Source organism: Trichogramma pretiosum, unplaced genomic scaffold (genome assembly GCF_000599845.2).
Source record: "Trichogramma pretiosum strain Unisexual culture from Peru unplaced genomic scaffold, Tpre_2.0 scaffold86, whole genome shotgun sequence".
In the NCBI taxonomy this organism is placed as follows: Eukaryota; Metazoa; Arthropoda; class Insecta; order Hymenoptera; family Trichogrammatidae; genus Trichogramma; species Trichogramma pretiosum.
The window spans coordinates 466,089-489,208 of NW_019640815.1; the positions used below are offsets into that span (position 1 = coordinate 466,089).

At 39.1% G+C, this 23,120-nt stretch overlaps 8 protein-coding genes across 12 annotated transcripts; 4 read left to right on the plus strand and 4 right to left on the minus strand.

The window, feature by feature from the left end:
• The first annotated feature begins 29 nt into the window (after nt 1-29).
• LOC106657552 (coiled-coil domain-containing protein 25-like) lies at nt 30-1,542 on the plus strand. Its single transcript, XM_014379136.2, has 4 exons — nt 30-280; nt 393-440; nt 511-602; nt 673-1,542. The coding sequence occupies exons 1-4, from the start codon at nt 256-258 to the stop codon at nt 1,099-1,101; spliced, it is 594 nt and encodes a 197-aa protein (XP_014234622.1). The 5' UTR covers nt 30-255; the 3' UTR covers nt 1,102-1,542.
• Nucleotides 1,344-2,660, minus strand: LOC106657549 (NAD-dependent protein deacylase sirtuin-5, mitochondrial-like). The gene is made up of 4 exons (XM_014379134.2): nt 2,396-2,660; nt 2,112-2,326; nt 1,897-2,039; nt 1,344-1,828 (listed from the first exon to the last, which is right to left on the minus strand). Exons 1-4 carry the CDS (start codon nt 2,636-2,638, stop codon nt 1,596-1,598), a joined length of 834 nt encoding a protein of 277 aa, XP_014234620.1. The 5' UTR covers nt 2,639-2,660; the 3' UTR covers nt 1,344-1,595.
• A 127-nt stretch (nt 2,661-2,787) lies between these two features.
• Nucleotides 2,788-3,984, plus strand: LOC106657550 (coiled-coil domain-containing protein 25-like). The gene is made up of 5 exons (XM_014379135.2): nt 2,788-2,934; nt 3,067-3,114; nt 3,185-3,276; nt 3,349-3,731; nt 3,804-3,984. The coding sequence occupies exons 1-5, from the start codon at nt 2,910-2,912 to the stop codon at nt 3,883-3,885; spliced, it is 630 nt and encodes a 209-aa protein (XP_014234621.1). The 5' UTR covers nt 2,788-2,909; the 3' UTR covers nt 3,886-3,984.
• A 138-nt stretch (nt 3,985-4,122) lies between these two features.
• Nucleotides 4,123-5,956, minus strand: LOC106657556 (queuine tRNA-ribosyltransferase catalytic subunit 1). Its single transcript, XM_014379146.2, has 5 exons — nt 5,511-5,956; nt 5,336-5,425; nt 4,971-5,257; nt 4,571-4,901; nt 4,123-4,497 (listed from the first exon to the last, which is right to left on the minus strand). Exons 1-5 carry the CDS (start codon nt 5,754-5,756, stop codon nt 4,153-4,155), a joined length of 1,299 nt encoding a protein of 432 aa, XP_014234632.1. The 5' UTR covers nt 5,757-5,956; the 3' UTR covers nt 4,123-4,152.
• A 2,753-nt stretch (nt 5,957-8,709) lies between these two features.
• LOC106657574 (phosphoglycerate kinase) lies at nt 8,710-11,326 on the plus strand. The gene is made up of 5 exons (XM_014379167.2): nt 8,710-9,023; nt 9,370-9,718; nt 9,789-10,127; nt 10,204-10,423; nt 10,785-11,326. The coding sequence occupies exons 1-5, from the start codon at nt 8,764-8,766 to the stop codon at nt 11,060-11,062; spliced, it is 1,446 nt and encodes a 481-aa protein (XP_014234653.1). The 5' UTR covers nt 8,710-8,763; the 3' UTR covers nt 11,063-11,326.
• An 11-nt stretch (nt 11,327-11,337) lies between these two features.
• Nucleotides 11,338-13,319, minus strand: LOC106657575 (peroxisomal biogenesis factor 19). Its single transcript, XM_014379168.2, has 5 exons — nt 12,967-13,319; nt 12,456-12,656; nt 12,219-12,382; nt 11,901-12,146; nt 11,338-11,828 (listed from the first exon to the last, which is right to left on the minus strand). The coding sequence occupies exons 1-5, from the start codon at nt 13,031-13,033 to the stop codon at nt 11,601-11,603; spliced, it is 906 nt and encodes a 301-aa protein (XP_014234654.1). The 5' UTR covers nt 13,034-13,319; the 3' UTR covers nt 11,338-11,600.
• A 343-nt stretch (nt 13,320-13,662) lies between these two features.
• On the minus strand, nt 13,663-16,206 carry LOC106657571 (hsp70-binding protein 1). Of its 2 annotated transcripts, XM_014379160.2 has the most exons (6): nt 15,496-16,206; nt 15,207-15,251; nt 14,852-15,062; nt 14,367-14,769; nt 14,058-14,295; nt 13,663-13,979 (listed from the first exon to the last, which is right to left on the minus strand). In XM_014379160.2, the coding sequence occupies exons 2-6, from the start codon at nt 15,212-15,214 to the stop codon at nt 13,769-13,771; spliced, it is 1,071 nt and encodes a 356-aa protein (XP_014234646.1). In that variant the 5' UTR covers nt 15,215-15,251; nt 15,496-16,206; the 3' UTR covers nt 13,663-13,768. The 2 variants fall into 2 exon arrangements, with proteins under 2 accessions (XP_014234646.1, XP_014234645.1); XM_014379159.2 differs by lacking the exon at nt 15,496-16,206 and having other exon boundaries at nt 15,207-15,476.
• Nucleotides 16,207-16,760: 554 nt separating this feature from the next.
• Nucleotides 16,761-22,826, plus strand: LOC106657569. 4 transcript variants are annotated; one of them, XM_023462055.1, is made up of 10 exons: nt 16,761-17,252; nt 17,633-18,039; nt 18,100-18,447; nt 18,514-18,742; nt 18,889-19,077; nt 19,148-19,342; nt 19,415-19,606; nt 19,669-19,869; nt 19,949-20,185; nt 22,314-22,432. In XM_023462055.1, exons 2-10 carry the CDS (start codon nt 17,650-17,652, stop codon nt 22,334-22,336), a joined length of 2,004 nt encoding a protein of 667 aa, XP_023317823.1. In that variant the 5' UTR covers nt 16,761-17,252; nt 17,633-17,649; the 3' UTR covers nt 22,337-22,432. The 4 variants fall into 4 exon arrangements, with proteins under 4 accessions (XP_023317823.1, XP_014234643.1, XP_014234644.1 ...); XM_014379157.2 differs by lacking the exon at nt 22,314-22,432 and adding an exon at nt 22,439-22,826 and having other exon boundaries at nt 16,766-17,252; nt 17,584-18,039; XM_014379158.2 differs by lacking the exon at nt 22,314-22,432 and adding an exon at nt 22,439-22,826 and having other exon boundaries at nt 16,766-17,202.
• The last annotated feature ends 294 nt before the right edge of the window (nt 22,827-23,120 follow it).

Here is a 23,120-nt window from a genome sequence, read left to right on the forward strand (position 1 = left end):
GGGGGGGGGGGGGGGGGAGCAGTGCGTGGTGACGCAAGGCACTTATACAGGCTTCCATACAGGTCCACATGTGTACATTTATGTGCCACATGGTGTGCTGTACTGTCATTCTGCGACTCTCTGTTGTTCTCGACGCACGTGCTTTTCGACCGGTGATCAATAGGTGCCGCAGCAACTCGCCGGCAAAGTTGAAAAGAAAATTTATAAAATATTTCTCTTTTATAATCCTTGGATTTATCTTCTAGATATTACAAAATGGTGTTATTCTTTACAAGTGATGGTGAGTATAATTTCGTGGCTTGAATTTTCACATTTTACATTTGAATTGCTTCTTATTGATTTTGTGAAAAGTCAGAAGCGTTTGATTTTAAACAACTTATTTTCTTTTTTAGTGGAGCAAAAACCAGTGACTTTGTTAATGGGAGTTGATAAGTATGAAAGTGAGTATTTTGTTCTTTACGTTGCTTGAAAAATGAGCTCAATAATCTAAGATATAACATTATTTTATAGATGAGGATCTCATAAAGTGGGGTTGGCCAGAAGATGTTTGGTTTCACGTTGACAAATTCTCATCTGCCCATGTATATTTGAGATTAAAATTTGTAAGTATATTTATCAATGAATAAGAAACATTTTTTTATATATCTAAATTTCTATTACATTAATCTTTAGGGTCAAACCATTGATGACATTCCTGACATTGTCTTGGAAGATGCAGCCCAGTTAGTCAAAGCCAATAGTATCGAAGGAAACAAAGTCGATGACATTGATGTCAATTATACTATGTGGACAAATCTCAAAAAAACCCAAGGCATGGACGTTGGGCAAATTGGTTTTCACAACCAGAAAGAAGTCCGTAAAATTCATGTGTCTACACGCCTTAATACTGTAGTTAATCGTCTAAATAAAACTAAAGAGTCAATGAAAGTTAATTTACGTGCTGAGAGACAGGCAAGGGACAAAGGAGAGCAAAAAGATAAGAGAAAACCATCAAGAGAAGTAAAAGAGAATTCACAAAACCCTGATTTGGTTCATAACAGCGAAAATCAGTCAAGAATAAAACTTAACTCCGGTAGAAAAAGAAGAAATGCCTCAAAATAACAAAAATTCAAAAAAATGAAAGTGTTTATGAACTGCAATAAATTCTTAATTGTGATGCAGTGCCAGTATTATTTAAACTAGTCAGTGATTAGCATGTGTTTATTAGCATGGTGTAACCTGCAATAAATTCATAATTGTGATGTAGTGCCAGTGTTACATTTCCAACTAGCCAGTATATGTTTATTTGCGTTAAAATTGTAAAAAAAATTGAGTTGTCAATATTTGTAAGCGAACGAGATGCCTTAGAAAATATTGTTTTTATTGTTGCGACGTTCTTAAAAATTAATTTTAATAGATGGTATCTCTTGTAATATAATCGTCATTGGGATATCCCATTGATATCATCGAGATATTCCAAATGATACATATTACAATTTATAATCGTGTATACACAGAAAAATATTGTACTATCTCTACAATAAACGAAGACAGAAAACAGAATTTTTCTTAATCCAATATAGTCTTTTCTTTCCACTCCTCAAAATGTATTCTTCTCAGTCTTCTTCGGAGGCCGCGGCCGCTGGATCGGCCAGAGCATCCGGTATCGTTACCGTGCACGGCCCCTCGAAGTGATACTGAAATTCTCTCGTGGCCGGGGTGGTTTCGAGATTGAACTCGGCCACGGGAACGCCTCTCTGGGCCACTTGGGGCGCGAACATAGCCGCCGGGTAGACTATCGAGGAGGTGCCGACGATCAGGCAAGCGTCGCAAGTTTCCACCGCCTCGCCTGCAATATTCATGATTTAAATATTATCGTATTCGTTGCTGTATTTTACGATATAATATATATCTTACTGGTCTTGTCGAGAATATCGGAGTCGAGACCCTCGCCGAACCACACGATATCCGGCCTGAGAAGTCCTTTACAGCTCTGGACGCTACATCTCGGCAGCTCGTCCAGTGGAATGTTCGACGAGACGAAGTTCGGTTCCGCCGATCTGCGCAAAACAAAACGTCACGATTTAATTACTCGTAACGACAATTGCTGAGTCACTGCAATGAGTACGCACATGTCACCCGCCAACGCCGGACAAATTGGTATACCGTGATTAGTCTCCTTTATCTTGCACTTGGTGCATCTGGTTCTGAAGAGCGAACCGTGAAGCTCGAGGACGTTTTTCGCCCCCGCGACCTGATGCAGCTCGTCGATGTTCTGCGTCACGATCGTCACTCTGCGATTCTTCTTCGCCAGTCTCTCTTGAAATTCGGCTATGGCACGATGAGCCTATATACATCGATACACAGAGGGTAAGGTATTCGCGTATTACGAAAGTACGATAATATGCTATCTTACTTCGTTCGGATGGACTTTTTTCACCAGTGCCCGGCGATACTCGTAGAACTCCCAAACCAACGACGGATTCGCGGCGAAGGCCTCGGGGGTGGCCAGGCTCGTGGCCTGATACTTGCGCCAAAATCCACCTGGCCCGCGAAACGTCGGTATGCCGGACTCGGCGGATACTCCGCTGCCCGTGAGGATCAGGACGTGCCGAGCGTTGGCCAGTGTCTCGCGAAACGAGTTCATCACTGCTTGCATTATGATCGCAGGCTGCTGAGTGGTAGTGACATTTCGCCTGCAGCAGCAAGCAACAGCGAGTGCACAATCTCGCGCCGCGAGTTTGTGTTTTGAACAGCTGTTCCTTGTGTATAGTTATAAGTATATACTTGCGCCGCGTGTGTAACGTCATTGTACTTATGCGTTGTTCGCGGCGCACATGCCATGCTGATCATCGACCGGTGATATTTGCAATACCAAAGTCGAGCTTTTTCCTCGTTAGTGTTTGGAATTAGATTCTAGATATCGGAAAATGGTTTTCTTCTTTACGAGCGATGGTGAGTCGATAATTTGGTTCGTTTGATCTTTGAATTAACCATTGCATACATTTGACATTTGAACTGCTTGTTATTGATTTTGTGAAAGGTTAGAAGCGCTTGGATTTTAAAACATAAACTTTACTTTTTCAGTGGTGCAACCACCAGTGACGTTGTTCATGGGAGTTGACAAGTATGAAAGTAGGTATTTTGTTCTTTACGTTGATTGAAAAATGAGCTCATTAATCTAAGATATAACATTATTTTATAGATGAGGATCTCATAAAGTGGGGTTGGCCAGAAGATGTTTGGTTTCACGTTGACAAATTCTCATCGGCCCACGTATACTTGAGATTAAAATATGTAGGTACATTCATCAACAATTCAGAAACATTCTTTTTTAAATATCTTAAATTCTATTATTATGGTTATCAGGGTCAAACGATAGATGACATTCCTGGCAGCGTTCTGGAAGATGCAGCCCAGTTAGTCAAAGCCAACAGTATTGAAGGAAACAAAGTCAATGACATCGATGTCGTTTACACTATGTGGGCAAATCTCAAAAAGACCCAAGGCATGGACGTTGGTCAAATTGGTTTCCACAAGGAAAAAGAAGTCCGTAAAATACATGTGTCTAAACGCCTCAATACTGTAGTTAATCGTCTAAACAAAACTAAAGAGTCTAGAGAAGTGAACTTCCGCGCTGAGAGGGAAGCAAGAGACAGAAGCGAGCGAGAAGATAAGAAAAAGTTACTAAGAGAACAGAAGGAAAAGGAAAAGGCTGAAGAAAAGAGACGTCAAGAGGAAGCTGAGCTGAGGTAATTGTTATTCTTTTTGATAAGTGCATGATAATTTTTGCTCAAAATTATAAAAAACTTTCTTATTTGTAGGAGCTACAACTCTTTATTCAGCTCTGCCAAAATGACTACCAACACAGACAATTCAGGTTACGATTCAGATGATTTCATGTGATGAACTCATTAAATCAAAATTACTTTATAACTAATTAATGTATATTGTTCTAAGATTCTCTTTACTGTACAAAACTTCAATAGATAATTTTAACCTGAATAGTTCAGAAGTTTCATTTGACATAAAGAAAATAATCTCCTGAAATGCTTTGGAATTTGATTTAATTCTAAAATTAAGTACAAAATACAGTACAATTATTGAAATTCAATAAATTGTCCACAGGACACAAATATAATTTACATTTGATGGAAATCCAAACATTAATAATTATAATAATTTAATATTTACTGCTTTTAAAGCATCAATTATCCATTGTGGATACTCCTTATCAGGGTAAACATTTAACAAGTAATCACGAACAAAATCTGGAAATCTTTGCTCTACAATACTTTGACGAATATTTCTCATAAGTTTTAATTGAAAAGCCACATTATGAACACTTAATAAATGACATGCATTGGTTTCTACAGTGACTATTTGATGAAGGAATGCTCTGCTGTGTGTTTTGCAAGTTTCACAATCACAGTTTTCATCTATTGGTCTCATATCTCTATCATACTCGCCTCTTTTCAAGTTTAATTGTCCACTGGGTACCAGAGCACAGCCAAATCTCTGAAATTCAATTATAATTGTATTATTATGATGGAAAAAGATCAAAATTTAAATTGTAAGAAAAGATACATACAGCTGTTCTTGTTGGAAATACACAGTCAAACATATCAATTCCTAATGCGACACAAACTAGCATATCTACAGCAAAACCGACACCCATTAAGTAACGTGGCTTATTCTTTGGCAAAATATCTGTAGAAAGATGAACCATTTTCCAAAATTCATCTTTACTTTCTCCTCCACTCAGACCTCCAACGGCAAAACCATTGACTTCGCGCTGTGTTAATTGCCTAGCAGATTCTTTTCTCAATTCTGGATACAATCCACCCTGTACAATGGGAAAAATACTTTGCTCTGTGGGTCTTTGATGTGCAGACAAGCATCTGTCCACCCATCTTGTAGTTCTAAATATATAAAAGTCAGTTAAATTCAAATATTCAATAATTGTTTTTCTTTTGAATATTTTATCTTACCTCTGCATAGCTTCTTCTACTCTAGGTCCAGTCGTCGTACTGGATACTACATCATCCAATTGCATGATTATATCAGCTCCTATTGCATTTTGAATTTCAATCGACCTTTCAGGAGTCAACATGCATTCAGAATCATCAAATGGACTTCTGAAATTAACACCATCTTCTGTAATTTTAGCAAGCTTCAGTAAAGACACCATTTGAAAGCCACCCGAGTCAGTCAATAAAGCTCGCTTCCAATTCATAAACTTGTGTAATCCACCGGCTTTCTTAAGAATCTCTGGACCCTGAATTAAATCATAATTAATAATGTAGAAAAATAATTATACAAGCAAAAAAAGGGCAAAAAAAAAATTCAAACTTACAGGCCGATTACCCAAGTGATATGTATTTCCTAAGATTATTTGACAATCCAATTCCTCCAACTGTTGTGGCAGTATACCTTTCAAAGTTCCCTGTTACAATGAAAAAGATTATTAAAAAAAAGTCTTCAATTAACTCTCTACTCAAAACTTCGAGAAATTTAAAAATGACAATCACCTGAGTCCCAACAGGCATGAATACCGGCGTGTCCACGTGATGATGCACGAGCTGCATAAAGCCGGTTCGGGCCTTCGTGACTGGACACTCGGCCCTCACCTCGAACTCCAGGGGTTTCTTGCTGCTTTCCGCGGGCATTTTCATCGATGCCTCGTGCTGACAGCTGGTTAAATCGCGACTGTTTTTAATGCAATTATTGATAATAACTCGTAAAAATGATGAACAGCGTCGTCTGCTGCTGAGCATGGCAGTACTACTACTACATGTGTCATATACTATAGCCTATATGCTGCGCTGCTCGAGCCATGTGCGCAAGTGGCGGAAACTAACACTATATACCTATACTCGTACAGAACGGATTACGGAGTTCAGTCAGTGAGTTGACAGCCACATGAATTCGAAAGTTTCAAATTCTCATTCGAGGCCCAATAGTGCTCATAAACGTGTCAACGGACCCATAACCTACATATATCTACGCAACAGTGCAGCGAGTGCATTCTTGGTGAAGAAGAAAAAAAAAATCTTAAATTACAATAGCGATAATCGTGTGTTTTTGTGAGTGCTTCAAGATGTTTTCAGACTCTGATATTTGTCCTTATGACACGAATTTTCACCACAGTGACCCATCTGAATTGTTCAGTAAAAATCATAACGATAGCGACGATGATGAAATGTCCTACACCGAGCATTGTTGTTCGGAATCGGCGATCTTAAATGACCATTGGATGGACACTGATTACTTCAGCAATGGTACGGACTCTTTGAACCAACTACGCATTCTACGCGGAAGGATCGATCTGAAGATCGAGGACGATCGCTGGAAATTTCTCCATCAATTCTACTGGTTGATCAAAAATTGGCGGGGCCAACTACCGAATCTGCGCGAGCTCTTTCGAGGCCCACAGATCGATCGTCTCCTCCAGGACGCGGTGGCACGCATGCACGAGCTCGTCCAAGACGACCGCGATCCAGCTTGCGTCGTCGTCGAGTTCGTGGCTCGCACCGGCTACAAGGACGATCAATCATCATCGGACGGGCAGCAGCAGCAGCAACAGGTGCGTCGCATTCGCACCACCGCGCTGCATCGCGCGACCAGACGCCGCCCCGAGTTGGTGAAAAATTTGTTCGAGATTTACCGCGACAACGGCGGCTACGCGAATCACAGCGACGCGGCGGGCTTGACGCATTTGCACATAGCCTGCGAGTACGGCTTCGCGGAGGTGGCGAGGAAATTTCTCGAGGCGGGCGAGCATCCTAACAGTGTCTGTCGTGTGACCGGCGACTCGCCGCTACATTCGGCGCTGAGGTGGGACCAGGAGCAACTGGTCGAGCTGCTGCTAGCGAACGGTGCCGATCCGAATCTTGCAAACTGCGTCACGGGGGAGACGCCTCTGCACTTCTTGTGCGACTACGAAGGCGACGACGACGACGTGGACCCGGTGACGACCAAGTTCTTCTGGATCTGCGACAGAGAGAATCGCCGGCTGAATCTCGACGCGCGGGACAACGACGGCAGTACGCCCTTGCAGCTGGCTCTGAAGCACAAGAACTCGACGATGTTCGCGCGTCTGCTGGGCCGAGGTGCCGACCCTAATTTGCGGGACAAGAAAGGGTCGACGACGTTGCATGAGATCTGCGGCCGCGAATACGACGACTCGTGGGCGGAGACGTTTTTTCGGATTAACGAGGTAAGAGGTACAGAAGTGCCGATCGACGCCCGGGACAGGAAGGGCAGGACGCCGCTGCACTTGGCTCTGCGTAGCGGCAACTGGACGATGGCCGAGCGCCTGCTGCTGAGAGAGGCTGATCTGGGACCGATCCTGGACGAGGAGGGAGCGACGGCTCTACACATCGTTTGCCAGAGAAAAGAAGAAAAGGATAATGACTCGGTAAAGAAGTTCTTTGAGATCATCCAAGAAAAACGCCAGCTGCAGGTGCGGATCGATGCCAGAGACAAGAAGGGCAGGACACCGCTGCAATGGGCGGTGGCGAATTTTTTGCCGGCTACCGTCGACGCACTACTGGATCAGGGCGCCCAGCTATCGAACTTTGTTTTTCCCAGCGAGGCTCACTACGGCGAGACGTTCCCGACGCAGTACGCCACCGGCGACTCCAAACTCAAGCTGGTTTGTCGTGCTCTGCTATGCCTCGATTGCCTGGATAGGAGAGGCTATCAACTGTGCAACGATGACGCGCTGACGATCGTCAAGCTCTTTGCCAAGTTCGAGCTGTTCGCGAATCCGGCGGACCGGTACTTACCGAGCCACGAGGAGTTCGCGAGACGAGCGAAAGATATCAAGATAGACGAGAGCCAGTCGTCGTTGTACGACCTGATCGAGTCGAGACCGATGGAGGCGGCGAAACTGATCGCAATCGAGTCTCCCGCGATTCCCCCGGAGTTCTACTGGTACAACGAGCTGCATCTGTGCGAGATGGTGTCGAGGGAGTTCAGTCTGCGCTGGTCGCTGTATCCATTCTGGGAGCTGATACATTACCGGCTACCTATCGAGTGCTGCGAATTAATAGTCGATCAGCTGAACAACAAAGATTTATTCAATGTTAAATTGGCGATTGCGAGTGGCGAGGAAAATGTAAATCGAGAGTCATAAATGCAAACAGTGATATAGCTTTGATTTGTAGAAAACAAATAAATCAAGTTCATTAATATTCTTAGATTTTAATTTTTTCTGTATAGCTGTGCAATTGTGATTGTTGTGTGTAATATTAAACTGCAAAACGAATTTTTGCAGACATGACATTGTTTTGTTACGAACGCTTTCCATAATTAATTTAATTGATTTTTGTGTGATGTACAATAGTTGTGTACAGTGATATTTACAAAATAATCATAAGAGAGTTTTATGTACTGTGTATTAATTAATTTTCTTAGATTTTAATTTTTTGTGTAACATAGCTTTTAAATGTATAATAGGACATTTCACGTCTTGCAGCTTTTCTTACAAAAGCTGCTTATTCATTTTTGTATTATTGACAAAAAAATTGTAAATAATAAAAGTTTTTTAATTAAAAAGTGAAATATACCTCAACAGTCTTCACAGTCAATCTTTCCCCTCGATGAAAATCCAAACTTTCGCGCTACAATTGCGAAATCGATATTAATATTCATTCAAAAAGCGCGCAATCGCAGTTCTGCGAGCCAGCAGAAAACTCGTCGTTATATATATAGTATATTACACGCACACAGCAGCGTGGCAGAGCCTGAGATAGTGATTTCGCGGCGCGCGACCTTCTCATGACATTCGTCGCCCGTTGCCACTATCAAACGTGTCGTCTGATCGATCGCATCATCCTCCTCTCGCAGTCGCAGTTACAGCAGTCCCTTGGCGATCGTCTTCGTTGTTGTTACTACTCAACGTCGTCTCCGTCGTTCGTTGATAAAACTCGAAGCATCAGTTCTGTCAATTGTCATCGTAATAAAACTCGTCTAATTATGGCCCTCAACAAGCTCAGCATCGACAAGGTCGACCTTACCGGCAAACGAGTTCTTATCAGGTGATTTAATTTGTCGAAAGTCGATCGATGCGGTTGTGTCTCGGTGGAAACATTCGTTATGTTTGTCATCAACATTTATGAATCGACGTGTATCGATTTTTATTGAAAAAAACTTTCTAAAACATTAGCGTGTTAATTCGATGTTACGTGTAACTATTTTAATGATGATTCGTCCGAGACACTTGGCATTGAATTCTATTTATCGAACTTTGCCATTGTCAAAATAGACGAAGGTTCAAGTTGTCACAAGAGTGATTCGTACTTGTTTTGGAACGATTCGTCGTTTTCACGTGCTCTAATTACTTTTATTGCGTCACTAACGGAAAATTTTTTATTCGTTGTACAGAGTCGACTTCAATGTTCCCATGAAGGAGGGCAAAATTACCAACACCCAGAGAATCGTTGCTGCCCTCGACACTGTCAAATATGCATTGGAAAAGAAAGCCAAGTCAGTCGTGCTCATGTCTCATTTGGGCAGACCCGATGGATCCAAAAACTTGAAATACACCATGAAGCCAGTGGCAGACGAGCTGAAAACCCTCCTGGGCAAAGATATTCAATTTTTGGACGACTGCGTTGGACCAGCTGTAGAGGCTGCTTGCGCAGACCCAGCACCAGGAACCATCATTCTTCTGGAGAACTTACGGTTTCATGTAGAAGAAGAGGGAAAAGGTGTAGGTCCAGATGGTGCCAAAGTAAGATATCTTGTTTGCAATTGATTTTTGTATTATTTGATTTCATTTTAATTCTAACGATCCTTTTTAGATTAAGGCAGATAAAGACAAGGTCACAGAATTCAGAGCATCTCTGAGAAAGCTTGGTGATGTCTACATCAACGATGCCTTTGGTACTGCTCACAGAGCCCACAGTTCTATGATGGGTGATGGTTTTGACATCAGAGCCAGTGGTTTCTTGCTCAAGAAAGAGCTGCAATACTTTGCCAAAGCTTTGGATAACCCAGAAAAACCATTCCTTGCCATTCTTGGTGGCGCTAAAGTAGCTGACAAAATCCAGCTCATCAACAATTTGTTGGACAAAGTTAATGAGATGATTATTGGTGGTGGTATGGCTTATACATTCTTGAAGATCAGCAAAAACATGAAAGTAAGTTATTGAAGCGAATATTTAACAATTGCACTAGTTAGCATTTACAATATATTCTAATAAAACTTTTTTACAGATTGGTACATCATTGTATGACGAAGAAGGAGCTAAGATCGTCAATGAACTTTTGGCTAAGGCCCAGAAAAATAATGTACAGATTCATTTGCCAGTTGACTTCGTCACGGCAGAGAAGTTTGCCGAGGATGCGGCTGTCGGAGCTGCCGACGTCGAAACTGGAATTCCTGATGGCTGGATGGGTCTTGATGTTGGACCCAAGACCAGAGAATTGTTTGCCGGTAAGTTTTACAAAGATAATTTTTAGTAGATCGATTTTTTACTGATGAAAATGAAGAGATAAGTTAGTAGAACGATTCTCTGAATAGAAGAAAAATTAAACTCGTTAAAAGTAACTCACCATCAAAATATATATATCCTTATGAAATAAAATTTAAATGGTGAAAATTAAACTTAATATCAGATTTACAATAGTTCAATACTTTCATGAAAATTTATGGTATTCAATGATAAAATGTTGCATTTTATACCTAAAACTTCATTTATTGATAACAATGATTCATAAACAACAAAAATAAAACAAAATTTTATCATCTATACTTTTCAAATTAAAAATTCACGACTATTTTTCGATTCTGACAGAACCAATCAAGCGGGCTAAAGTCATCGTCTGGAACGGACCCGCTGGTGTGTTCGAATTCGAGAACTTCAGCAAAGGCACCAAGAGTCTCATGGACAACGTAGTCGAGGCCACGAAACGCGGCGCGACGACGATCATCGGTGGCGGTGATACCGCGACCTGCGCCGCCAAATGGAAGACCGAGGATCAAGTGAGCCATGTCAGTACCGGCGGTGGTGCCAGTTTGGAGTTGTTGGAGGGCAAAGTTTTGCCAGGCGTAGCTGCATTGTCTCCAGCATAAGGGAGAGAGTTTTGCTTTCAACTGTGATCACGTCGATTCGAGGGTTACCGAAATTCGCAATTTCTTTAGCCTTTTGATGAGTTATAGTGGTGTATATGAATAATAGTGTAACAATACATTGCTATTTAACGTAAACAATTTTGGTTTTATCCATTATTTCTCTTTTTTTATAAATTATAAGTAGTTTGTATTCAACTAAAACGATAGATAAACAATTATATTTATAAAAGTTGCCTGTTACACAATATATTTTTAAAAACAGAATCTTCTTTGCCTTTTTTTTCAATTAGATTAGTTATTTGCATACATACTTGCACCAATTGCACAAGTAATAAATTCAACTACTTTGATAGATTTCTTGATGTGTACCTATAACTGCAAAACACGCTTTCATTTTCTTGTGCAAAGTCAGCATTGTAAAAAATGTTGTAAACTTGATCGTCTGATTTTTTTAATACTAGTGCGTCCATGATTTTGCACATTGATTTACACGATTTACGAAAATTTACGTATTTTACACAAGTTCGCTCTGTTTTTTTCACATTACAGAGCAATTTTGCCCTTCCGTCAGTCCGGCCATGTTTTCAGGTGTGGCGGCACTTGGATCGACGTCAAGCGGGAAAATCGCTGGCTGCTCGTTAATTAAGTCTTGAGGAGGCTGACCGCAAGTTTGCATTTCTTGCATCAGCGATAATGTCGTTTCGAACCTCTTTTTCTTAATTTCTTCAGAATCATCCTCTTTTTCTGTTTCCAATTCTTGACAAACCTATAGTTACAGGATAAATTAATTAATGGAAAAATTCGTTATAAAAATTCTAAAATAGAAATCAGAAATTACTTTTTGCATGAGCATCAACTGTTTTTCATATCTAGCTAATTCTTCTGGTGATAACTTTTCTCTGTTTTCGTCAAGCCACGCTGGGTATTTGTCAATGAGGTCTTTCATTGAAGGATAAAGAACATCTTTGGATAACAAAGATTGCATCATTCCTTGCATGAAAGGAAGCATATCTTCTCCTGCATTCTCAAAAGATGCCTGTCCAAACATCGCTGCCAAATCTGCATCAGTTATATTTGGCACTCCCTAAAATACATCAAAATTAAATGCATGAACTTGAAATTTCATCGTTTCATACAATTGTAATGCTATAATTACCGCTGATAGCGTCTCAGACTGTGCTGATAAATCTTTCATCGCCTGAGCTATGGCCGATTGGAAATCTGCTGTGATATTTTCAGCTTCCGAAGTGTCTGTTGATATAGCTCCGGCAACTGTTTCTGCCATTTTTTTAAACGACTCTCCTAATTCTGTTCCTGCCTCTGAATAAACATACAGAAAATCAATGATAAATAACGACTTCAAGATCAATTTTGCTCAAATTTCATTATTTACCATTTTTCATGAGTTCCTCCAAATTTTTTTGAAACTGCTCGGCCGCCTGTTTCATGAAATCTTGCGTCCAGAGCTCGTCCATTTCCCCGGACGCCTGAATGACTTCAATCTCTCCATCAGCAGCGTCCGCCGATGGATTTTCATCTTTGTTCGTAGCTGCCGCCGCCGGCACGACTGGCTTGTCGAAATCTTTCAGCGCACCTTCAATATTTTTGAACGATTAGCGCTAAATACTTATGTAACCCATGACCCTCTTTAACGTAAGATTCTCAAAGATTACCAAAGACGATTCGATTTTTCGGAATTTCGTAAACGAGAAAATGATTATATTATTTTTCCTTCAAAGAGTTCACGTCGCGTGATCAATTTGTCATCGCGACAGAGGTAATCCCAACTTAAAATCCCCCCGAGGTTATGTTTTTATCAGCTCGAGCTTCGAGTAACTCTTTGTCTCTTTCGCAAAGAAAAAAGTCATGATCAATCGTAATATCGGATAAAATATCACACTCACTGTCCAGCAGTTCGCTCAATTCGTCGTCCAATTTCGGATCCGTTTCCTTCTTATTGTCGTCTGACATTTTTTCTAAAGTTTTTCTTCGCAATACACACGTACAGAGAGAAGAAAACAATTGTGTTAGGCAGTGCTAATCTCTGCGTCTGTCAACTCGATACTGGCTCCGATCGCTGCACTTCTGCTTTTAACTTCACCCGGACGGCGACTGAGAGCACAGAGAGAGCGCGCGGCAGCTTCGCAAAATTTACATTCTGCTATACTACCTACAACACAACGTCATGCCAAAGAACTGCACGCACTCCATTGTGCAGTGTATACCTATTAATACTATATTTTTACGGAGAGGTGTGCGTCGTGCCCGTGCATAAATGCGCGCATATATACGCGTGGAGGAGAGGCCTATGCAAACATGTGCGTCGGTGCATCTGTATGATTTGTATATATTTAGATAGGGTAAATAAGCGGAGATATAGCGCATTGCATTGGTTGAATCATCTTTATTTTAATATATTTTTCTTTCATTTCGATAATTTTGCTATTTGAGCTCGTTTTGTTATTATGCACAAGATATACACATGGAAATATACACATATAAATATATACGTCAATGTATTTTTGATTTTGAACAATTGACAATTTTCTTTTCTTCTTTTTTGTTTGCCATTTCACAGATTTAAAAAAAGTTATTCTTTTAAAAACAATATAATCTTCTAATCAAAACTTAAAAAAATTTAGTTAAAACAGACTCTTTTGTGAAATAAAAGTTTAACAATTTAACTATTATATTTGTAGATGTTTTTTATCTTTCTTGATCATCACCTTGGTCAGCAAAAACTTTGTCTAAAATTTCTTTGCACATTTGTTCTCTGTCTACGTCTTGTTCTTCTCTTGATTCCCTCAAATGCCTGTCTAAAGTTTGTTTTAAACATAATTCAGGTCTGCGGCACTCTTTTAATGCTGGATAATAATTATCACTGGTCAAACCATGAATTACACTTAGTAGTTGTTCCCTGGAAATTAAAATAAATTATTGTGAAAACTTTTCAAGTTAACCATTGTATTTTGTGAATAATGAATTTTCTAAATACCTTGTTTCTGGAAGTAAACTACTCATAGCAAGCAGACCAGCTGCTTGTTCAATTAGACCCATTTTAATAAATGTTAATCTTAAGTCTGTCTGTTTGTCCTTGGTGCACAATGACGACAATAAAAATGCTGACTTAATTTGTAACTTTTCAATAGGACTTTGCAAAGCTCTGATGAGAACTGAGTATCCATCATTGATTTCCATATGCATTAGCCCTACAGAGTGTCCTCTGATGATACCTAAAATGATAATTACAAAGTCAAACATTTGTTCTTTATACTTTGCATAATTTTGAATTTTAGCTACTTACAAGAAATTGCGTACAACGATTTAACCCTAACTATATCTGAAGGATCATTATCCACCATTCCAAGAAGAATTGGAATATATCCAGCTTCCATTATTTTGTCTTGACAGTAAGGATTATTTTGAGTTATTTCAGCTATGAGATTGGCCGCTTTAGCTCTGATTCCACTGTGGGGAGAATTAAAACATCCAGCAAATATAGAGAAACCACCAATTTTGTAGAAATCATTAGCGGTATCTGTGTTATCACAATATTCTGTGATTCTGTCTAAGGCTGCCTCATATTGTGAAGGATCATCTTCGTCAGAGAGATTATATACATTTTGCAAAAGTTTTACATAATTTTGTATTTCCTGTATCACATTCACAGTCATCGATGTGAGAGTTTCCTCAAGGAACTTCTTTCTCTAAAAATTAAATTATAACAATGATATATAATAACTTTATATAAAAAAAGTTATAACAATGGTAAGCAATAGATTTATTTACCTCCTCATCCATGGGTTGGAAGTGTGACTGATGAGGTGCGTCCTCTGACTTGGTTGCCTCCATGGCAAACCTCAGCAGACCCTGCAGGTCTCTGGGCTGTCTCGGTTGATTGGGCATGACTTCTGGCTGCTGAGAAGACTGAGAAGGTGCTTCTATTGACAGTGGTCTAGCCACACTGCTGTTGGGAGCTTCTTGGCTTTTCTTCTGATCTCTGAATGAACGCAGAGAGAGGCGCAGGCAAGAAAAAAAATAAACACACACACACAGTTAGTTAGGTTATAGCGATTGCCTCATCTATTTGGGATCCAAAAATAATCACACAAAATTGTCGCAAAAAACAGTAAAGTCAACTTACTTGTCCATGTCGGATGATGAGGATCTCGTCTCGCTCGAAAACGTACTGCCCATCATGGAAAAATAGAGACAGAAGATAAATATCAGATATCAGTCAACAAAATAATCGTGCACGAGTAAACACACAGAGAGATATAATACAGAGACGGGCGAGAGAGAGAATAAGGAGGAAAAAAAAAAACTATTCGTATTCGTCACTCAGCAGCGCGTCTCGCGGTCGAGCAGAAGAAATTTTCAATCACACGCACTCACTACACATACAGAGAGGAGACAAGAAGAGTTAGGCCCACCTGTTTTAAAAATATGTGTATACGAGTGCACCCAAGTGCGTATGACTCTTATACACACTCACACGACGCACGCTCGACTTCTTCGACCAAATTTGGAACAAGCTGTAGAGTAGTATTGGCGCTTCTTATGAAGTTCCGTAGTAGTAGTAGTAGTCGACTTTTCTCAGCTGCAGAGTGCAGATTATTTACGATAATCGCGCAATATATAGCGGACGCCAAATTGAGCTCTGTCTCTCTCTATGCTTTTGACTCTAGGTTAAGGTATTGCGTCAGTGTATTTGTGCACTACATCAGCGCGGAGCGAATGCGATGAGCTATGGTACTGCTGCTACCTATACTACGTTTATATAGCACTTTCTGGCGAGAGCTAGAGAGCTCGGAAAAATCGGGACACTTCGAGAAGGTTTCGCGGGCGCTCGCGCGTCATATGTATGGGGATTTCGGCGACCTTGCGGATGAAGATTCGCACGCGTGCGTACTTTTTTAGCGCGACGATGACGACGACGTCGACTAGGGATTTTTTGATTTCTGCGACTCCGAAATTTTATATGTAAAGAATCGATGTCGCGCGAGAGGATGTAAACACACGACGACGGTGATTTGACTTTTGGCCTCGATGACAATGAAGATTACAAAGGGTCGAATTCCTTACCGACTTTATAATCGAGAATTCGAAAGTCATTTGAATGTACCCGATAATCTCGCATTTTTGAACCGAATAAACATTGAGTTGGATTTAATTCGACCTGTACACCTGAAAGGTGTAGCTTTAATAACAGTAGCACATTTTTCAAAATTAAATACTTGAAAACACAGCTCGTAGCGATATGATGAAAATTATTCACTTCTGGAAAAATTAAATGTTGAAACGAATGATGACTTTGAAAATGCACACTCACGCGAAGAAAAATTGCAACTTTACAATGCACGTTGCAATATCGAGGAATTAGCCGCTCAGATCGAAAAACTGCAAGTTCAACGATTTTGAAAATGTATAAAAAGCAGCTGAACACTTGACCGCTGCAGTTAGTTGTTGGTGTATATTCGAGCCGATTGAAAGCTCAGGAATCGTGTACGAGTCGAGCAGTTAAACATTTTTTATTCATTATTATAAAGTTTAAGTTTTGTCGTAGTGAATCATCAAAGACCTCGTATAGATCATACATTTATTGTAACATATAATAATATATTTAAGTTATCTTATCTGTAATAGATAGATGTGTTTTTTAATTTATTAATGAGCAACTGATGGAATATCGTTGTTAATTTTTATTTCTGTTAAAATCAGTAAAAAACGTGAATTTTTTTAGTATTCTCAGTCGTTCCATAAAATTATGCTTTCATGACAGGCGAGAATCATTTTCAGAAATTAAAGAAGTTCTTTGATATCGACGACGTATCGATATAAATGCATGGATCGCAGTTCGCAGCAAAGCCATCGACGCTATCACGACTAACACGCGACTAACACACATGCACACATACATCTATAGGACAACATTTTTGTATACATAAAGCCAATCGTTCTGCAGAAGTCAAAGTCGAGGATTCGCAGTATACACCGCAGTCTCTAGCGGCTGCGGCGTCGAGTCGAAACCGGTTCATTTTTATTGCGTTCGGGGCAGTCGTAGCGGTAACAACAACGCAAACCTCGCTCCTGCATTTCTCCTGCGAACGACGAAGTGATTTTTGTTTTACATTATTAGAGTGAGTTGATACTCGAAAGAGTTTTGTTTCGGTCAAGACGCTACTCTGATGTAAGCATTTATTTTCAATTCTGATCTGATTAGTTCATTTTCGATCGTCGAGATAGTGTTGAACTTGTTTAAGATAAGGAGAACTTATTAACGCAATGCGATAATACTTATTTTTTTCGTTCACATTATTTTTGCATTCGTTTGTCATAAAATCGATAAGATTTAGTGCTATTAGTTGAAGTTCAAGCGCGAGTTGGCGCGCAATTCTTTTGCTCCCTTCGTCTCGTTCGAGTAACTCGACGCTCTTCGCGCTCGCGTTTCAGAGTCAATAACACAACGATCGGCACTTGTTTACATTTACAACAATACCTACCTACGTTTTTGCCAGCAGGTAGTGTTTGAATACTAATACAATAACCGTCGACTTTCTCTCGGCACAGCTCGACGACCATCAAGAATGTCGGAAGAAACGCAGCAACACGACCTGGTGAAACGCATCCAGCTCAAGGAGGACCCGTACTCCAAGGAGGCCATCATGAAGCTGCTGCGCGAGTCCGAGCCCAGCGCGACCCTGTGCTGCGAGTTCGGCGCGGTCGGCTGTCACAAGGGCATCCTGGCGGCGCGAAGCGCCCACCTCATGGAGCTCCTCGGACGCAATCCCTGCGCGCATCCGTTCTTCTACGTGCCCGGGGCCAAGCACGACGAGCTCCAGGCCGTCGCGCACTTCATGTATCACGGCGAGGTCGATATCGAGCTGTCGAAGCTGAAGCACTTTTACAAGGCCGTCGAACCTCTGCAGATTCGTGGCTTGCAATGGAAGAATACGAAAGAAAAATCTGAGGACAAGGTAAATTTCTTTCGATCTTACCTGCTGTTCGTACTGTTATGAGACTAAATTGAATTTTAGGTCAATGCAGATGATTATGATGATATCTATAGGATAACTTGTGTCTCAAAAAATTCCGAAAATGCAGATCTCAAGAAAGCACTCGTTGTCCTGTACGACAACGAAGAGATGATCGATATGACTTTGGCCTGTGACGATGGCTCCTTCAAATGCCATAAAGCTGTTGTGACTGCATGTAGCGATTACGTGAAAAATGTTTTGTCTGATTCGTGCAAAGATCCAGTTATCTTCCTTCTCGGTACAAAAAAACGAGAATTGGAAGCTGTAATTGATTTGATGTACAATGGTAGAATCAAAGTAAGAAAATCTGATGTTCAAAGGGTCGTAGAGATTGCTGATCAATTATTCGTAAGTTATCAGAATTTATTTCAACTTTAAATATGAATGATAAGCTAACATTTTTTGATTTTATAGATTCGTGATTTATCAGTACAATCTATGTTGACCAACGAAAAGGATAATGAAATTTTTCAAGAACTTACCTCAGAGAATGAGCATAATGATTCAAGATCAAATTCATTTGATCAATATCCTGAAAAGAACCCAGATGTTTCTAGCTTTTGCTCAAATGTAGCAAAAGCATTTGATACTCCTCCCATGATTATTTTTGATTGGGGAAAACTTTTACAGGAAAAAAGTGAAGGTATGTTTAATTATGATTGTTTGAGATTTATGGATTTCTTTTATCAATCAACAAATTTTAATAATTCTAAATTAAGAATTTTGTATCAATTCTTATGGTTATAACATTAATGAAAAATCTTTGTAAATAAACACTATTGGTAACAGGTTCCCCTCGACGATCATATGGAAGTAGTGAACGCCAAAATGTACTGGATGCTGTGAATCGTGGAATGTCAGGTGCACAGGCTTCGAGACTATTTGGAATACCAAAAAGTACAGTTTACTCGTGGTTAAACAAATATGAAGGACTAAATACAAGTAAAAACTCTGCAGTTCTGAATGAATCTTCATCAGGTAATGAATGGATATTCGAATGTTGAGAATATTTAAATTTACATACGAACATTCTTTCATTACATTAAAGGAACTACACGAAGATCTTACTCAGACGGAGATCGTCAAAAAGTTGTTAGAGCTGTCCAGAGTGGAATGTCCGTCGCAGAGGCTGCCATAAAATTTGATATACCTAAGAGTACACTATATTCTTGGATGAAGAAATCAGACACCTTAGATACCAGTAAAAGCTCTGCAGTCATAAGCTCATCTCCATCTCCTTCAAGTAAAAACTAGATTTTCAAATATAATAAAGAATATCTAATTTCACATATAAACTTTCTTAATTATGTCATAGGTACTACTAGAAGATCTTATTCAGATGCAGATCGCCAAAAGGTATTAGACGCTGTTAGTAGAGGAATGTCTGGTGCAGAAGCTTCCAGGAAATATGATATACCTCAGAGTACAGTTTATTCTTGGGTGAGGAAATCAGATGACTACTTGAGCACCAGTAAAAGCTCTGCACTTGTCGAATCGCCTCCATCAAGTAAAAAACAGCTATTTTTTTATGAGAAATGTTTAAATTTAAATGCTACCTTTTTTTTATAGGCAGTTCTAGACGATCGTACTCAACTGCTGAAAAACAAAGTGTAGTGAATGCAGTCAACAATGGCATGACTGGTGCGGAAGCTTCAAGAAAATATGATATACCATCAAGTACAGTTTACTCTTGGATTAAGAAGTCAGAAAGCCCGGATGCAAGTAGAAGAACTTCTATAAGTTCATCTGTGGATACCTCATATTCTTCTGGTAATGTGACAATTTTTATTTACTTTTTGGGTCTTAGAGTTTTAATGTTAATATTTATCAATTTTTCATCTTTAAATAGCATCTGGAAGACGTTCGTACACACCAAGTGAGCGTCAAACTGTCGTCAATGCCATTGCTAATGGTATGAGTGGAGCTGAAGCTGCTAGGACTTATGGAATTCCTCCAAGTACTGTTTATTCATGGAAAAATTCTGTGCCAGCAGCCCCTACAACGAATTACAGCCGCCAATCAAATACCTCTTATGGTTCGTCGAATATTTCGTACGGAGCTTCAAATGCTTCATATGGATCTTCAGGTAATGAAAGCATTGATATTATAGAAAATACAGTGTTATAAAAAATACCGATTTAGTATCAGAGTTTTTATAAATGCATATAAACTGCATTTGCAATGCAAATGAACATGATAACTTCAATTTCGTACTGTCTTGGCTGTATGAAAAGTTTTAAAGACATTGACTCCAGTTTGATTTTTTCGAACTTTACGGTCGGACACAACTTTTCTTATTGTAGTAGGATCTTGCGTGAATTTAGACGCGCATAGTAAAGTATCAAAAAATATGTTTCTTATAAATTCAAACTTCTATCCCACATGCATTTTGTCATGGGTTGTATGTGTTTGTGAGTGAATATTATTACAATATCAAAATTAGGTAAAATAAGAACAGGAAATTTTTATTTTACACAGTTGATTTATTTTTTTGTATAAGTACTATTTACAATCAAATATTTACAATTTTATTTACAAATCTTCCTTCTTTATATATTTATAAATACATGAATATATATATCTTTTTTTTTTTTTTTTTTTTTTATATATGAAAATATATTTCTAAGTCTTACAAATGCTGGCTCGGAGTTTTATCCAATTTTGTGATTAGCTTCTGAGCTGAAGTGTTTCCTTTAATTCTCGTCCACGTCCATGGCTTGCTCCTCAGTCGAAGGATTTTTTTCATCGGAATCGGAATCGGTGTCGTCCTCGTCCATACCGAAATCCTCCATCCAGTCCAATTGATCTTGGCTCATAGGCTCGTGCTCGCTCGTGGCTTGAGCTGTAGCAGCATAACGCTGGGCGTGCACTTCCTCGACGTACTTACGAACGGCTTCGTTCCGTATCTCGTAAACCTGTTGCCTGTACTCGACTGGCTCTCTGATGGCTTTTAAAGGGTCCCGGGCGCGACCCACTGTCACTCGTTCGACATCACCCTTGTATTGTCTGATGGCGCTCGTAATGACCATCAAATGCTCTTCCCAATGTTGAAACATTTTAATCTTCTCACTGTGTTCGAAACTCGGTAGGATATCCGAATTCTCGCAATCTCTTTCCACTGAGGCTCTCGCTTCTATCACTTTTGCGAGCGAATCTTTTTGAATTGCCTCCCACGTGTTCACTAGCAGAAGCTTCTTACACATGTTCTGAGCACCATGAAACTTCACTGTAAGTCTATCGTGAAACCAATCGACAAAAACCTTTTCTGGTCCTTTGTAATTTATATTATCCATGAATTTTTCTTGCTCGAGCTTTTGCTCGGGTGATAATGTTTGGAAGGCCATTTTGATTTGTGGTTTTCTTATCTCACTAATTAACGTAATAAATCACTCGACTAATCACTAGTCATTACTACTGACTTCTTCTTGAAACAAAACTAAACACAGTAGTGAAAGTAATTTAAATCTCACTACTGCAATTAAACACGTGTTCACGTCATTATGCTCGGATCACGACGGTCGAAAATGGAAAAGAATAGAAAAAAGCCTGTAACCTTTTTTGGACGAGAAAATTCGAAATCGGTCGTAGCGCTTGTTTTGAATCTTCATTGAGACGAAGGCGCAGTCGAGTTTCTTACTAATCGAGCCCTGAAAATGCATTCTTGCATAACTTTTCACCTAGACTAATTTTCAAAAAACGCTTCTAGGAGTCCTCCTTATTATTACTAATAATAAATTTACCAAATTTAATTGCATTTCTTTCATTAATTTTTCCGAAATGTTACACCTAAAATAGGATTAAAAATTTCGATCCCGTTTTTCGGAAAAAACTAATGAATGGAATTCACTAAAATTTGGTACCGTTATTCTTATTAATAATACGTAGGGCACCACCGCTTTTCTCCGTCTTTTGAAAATTGGTCTGGTAAGTGAAAAGTTATGCAAGTATGCATTTTCAGGTCTCGATTACTAAAAATCCTTGCTTCGGCAACACCTAATCCTTATTTTGAAAATTATCAAATATTTAAGTAAACCTATCGCTCTGAAAACCAAATCTCTCATTTCTTTAACATTCCCTCATTTCTTTATTCTAACTACTATAGAGAATTTGTTGATTAATTAATTGGGATTATTACTAATTTATTTTTGTAACACTGATATTTAATGTAATTAAATTTGCACATTACTTTTATTGAGAAGTATATGATTCTGCAGCGTCTCTATGGATTCAATGTTAATTTACATAAGAGGAATATCCTCCTAGTTTTTATTGGACGCTCACATTGAATACTGAGAGACGCCGCGGAATCGTATACTTCCCAATGCATTTTATCCCCCAGGAGGTGGCAGAAGATCGTATTCATCGGGTGAACGATCGGCAGTTTTGAGCGCTATGTCTAGCGGCATGTCAGGAGCTCAGGCCGCCAGGACATTTGGGATTCCTGCGAGCACCGTCTACTCATGGAATCGAAAACGATAAACTACAACTTCAATCATTTACTTTTTAAATGCTTTGTTGTAATCTTTATAAAGATTTTTTTTAACGCCTTGATGTATGCTTATCAAGCATACAAGAATTTTTAAACTTTGTTTCAATGTGTATTTTAATTTTTACACAATAATATTGATAAAGTGATTACTTTTAATGTTTTTTACATGATGTTTCTACATAAGTTTTTTTGATGATGTAAACTTTTATTCAAATAAAGTTCATAATTACAATTATTATCAGATTGCTTATAATTTGAATTATTAAAGTTATTACTTAAAAGTGGGCTTTTGATTCATCAATGACAAGGGTGTATACTTATTGAGATTTCATCCGTAATCTATATTGAAAACTTTGTATGATATCTTTCATATCATATTTTCCATAGTAAGGAATTATTTTTGCTTTTGATATGAAGAGGCCATAAATTACTTATAGTTCACTTTAATAGAAGATAAATTACTTTTTTCTGATAATAATATTTTTTTACATGAATTCTTGCTACTAATAAGTTAACATAATGGAGTCATTAG

What these genes read in the sequence shown, in the direction of transcription:
- LOC106657552 (XM_014379136.2), top strand. Translation starts at nt 256, where the DNA reads ATGGTGTTATTCTTTACAAGTGATG. An exon ending in GTTATTCTTTACAAGTGATG is followed by an intron (nt 281 to 392) that starts GTGAGTATAATT and finishes TTTCTTTTTTAG; the next exon opens with TGGAGCAAAAACCAGTGACT. An exon ending in GGGAGTTGATAAGTATGAAA is followed by an intron (nt 441 to 510) that starts GTGAGTATTTTG and finishes ATTATTTTATAG; the next exon opens with ATGAGGATCTCATAAAGTGG.
- LOC106657549 (XM_014379134.2), bottom strand. Translation starts at nt 2,638, where the DNA reads ATGCAAGCAGTGATGAACTCGTTTCGCGAGACACTGGCCAACGCTCGG. An exon ending in AAAAAGTCCATCCGAACGAA is followed by an intron (nt 2,327 to 2,395) that starts GTAAGATAGCAT and finishes CGATGTATATAG; the next exon opens with GCTCATCGTGCCATAGCCGA. An exon ending in CGATATTCTCGACAAGACCA is followed by an intron (nt 1,829 to 1,896) that starts GTAAGATATATA and finishes TGAATATTGCAG; the next exon opens with GCGAGGCGGTGGAAACTTGC.
- LOC106657550 (XM_014379135.2), top strand. Translation starts at nt 2,910, where the DNA reads ATGGTTTTCTTCTTTACGAGCGATG. An exon ending in TTTCTTCTTTACGAGCGATG is followed by an intron (nt 2,935 to 3,066) that starts GTGAGTCGATAA and finishes TTACTTTTTCAG; the next exon opens with TGGTGCAACCACCAGTGACG. An exon ending in GGGAGTTGACAAGTATGAAA is followed by an intron (nt 3,115 to 3,184) that starts GTAGGTATTTTG and finishes ATTATTTTATAG; the next exon opens with ATGAGGATCTCATAAAGTGG.
- LOC106657556 (XM_014379146.2), bottom strand. Translation starts at nt 5,756, where the DNA reads ATGCTCAGCAGCAGACGACGCTGTTCATCATTTTTACGAGTTATTATC. An exon ending in ATCACTTGGGTAATCGGCCT is followed by an intron (nt 5,258 to 5,335) that starts GTAAGTTTGAAT and finishes GATTTAATTCAG; the next exon opens with GGTCCAGAGATTCTTAAGAA. An exon ending in TATTTCCAACAAGAACAGCT is followed by an intron (nt 4,498 to 4,570) that starts GTATGTATCTTT and finishes ATTGAATTTCAG; the next exon opens with AGATTTGGCTGTGCTCTGGT.
- LOC106657574 (XM_014379167.2), top strand. Translation starts at nt 8,764, where the DNA reads ATGACATTCGTCGCCCGTTGCCACTATCAAACGTGTCGTCTGATCGAT. An exon ending in GGCAAACGAGTTCTTATCAG is followed by an intron (nt 9,024 to 9,369) that starts GTGATTTAATTT and finishes TTCGTTGTACAG; the next exon opens with AGTCGACTTCAATGTTCCCA. An exon ending in AGATCAGCAAAAACATGAAA is followed by an intron (nt 10,128 to 10,203) that starts GTAAGTTATTGA and finishes ACTTTTTTACAG; the next exon opens with ATTGGTACATCATTGTATGA.
- LOC106657575 (XM_014379168.2), bottom strand. Translation starts at nt 13,033, where the DNA reads ATGTCAGACGACAATAAGAAGGAAACGGATCCGAAATTGGACGACGAA. An exon ending in ATTGAGCGAACTGCTGGACA is followed by an intron (nt 12,657 to 12,966) that starts GTGAGTGTGATA and finishes AAAATATTGAAG; the next exon opens with GTGCGCTGAAAGATTTCGAC. An exon ending in GGAGGAACTCATGAAAAATG is followed by an intron (nt 12,383 to 12,455) that starts GTAAATAATGAA and finishes ATGTTTATTCAG; the next exon opens with AGGCAGGAACAGAATTAGGA.
- LOC106657571 (XM_014379159.2), bottom strand. Translation starts at nt 15,262, where the DNA reads ATGATGGGCAGTACGTTTTCGAGCGAGACGAGATCCTCATCATCCGAC. An exon ending in TCATCATCCGACATGGACAA is followed by an intron (nt 15,063 to 15,206) that starts GTAAGTTGACTT and finishes GCGTTCATTCAG; the next exon opens with AGATCAGAAGAAAAGCCAAG. An exon ending in AGTTTACTTCCAGAAACAAG is followed by an intron (nt 13,980 to 14,057) that starts GTATTTAGAAAA and finishes TTTAATTTCCAG; the next exon opens with GGAACAACTACTAAGTGTAA.
- LOC106657569 (XM_014379157.2), top strand. Translation starts at nt 17,650, where the DNA reads ATGTCGGAAGAAACGCAGCAACACGACCTGGTGAAACGCATCCAGCTC. An exon ending in AGATTGCTGATCAATTATTC is followed by an intron (nt 18,448 to 18,513) that starts GTAAGTTATCAG and finishes TTGATTTTATAG; the next exon opens with ATTCGTGATTTATCAGTACA. An exon ending in TGTCGAATCGCCTCCATCAA is followed by an intron (nt 19,607 to 19,668) that starts GTAAAAAACAGC and finishes TTTTTTTTATAG; the next exon opens with GCAGTTCTAGACGATCGTAC.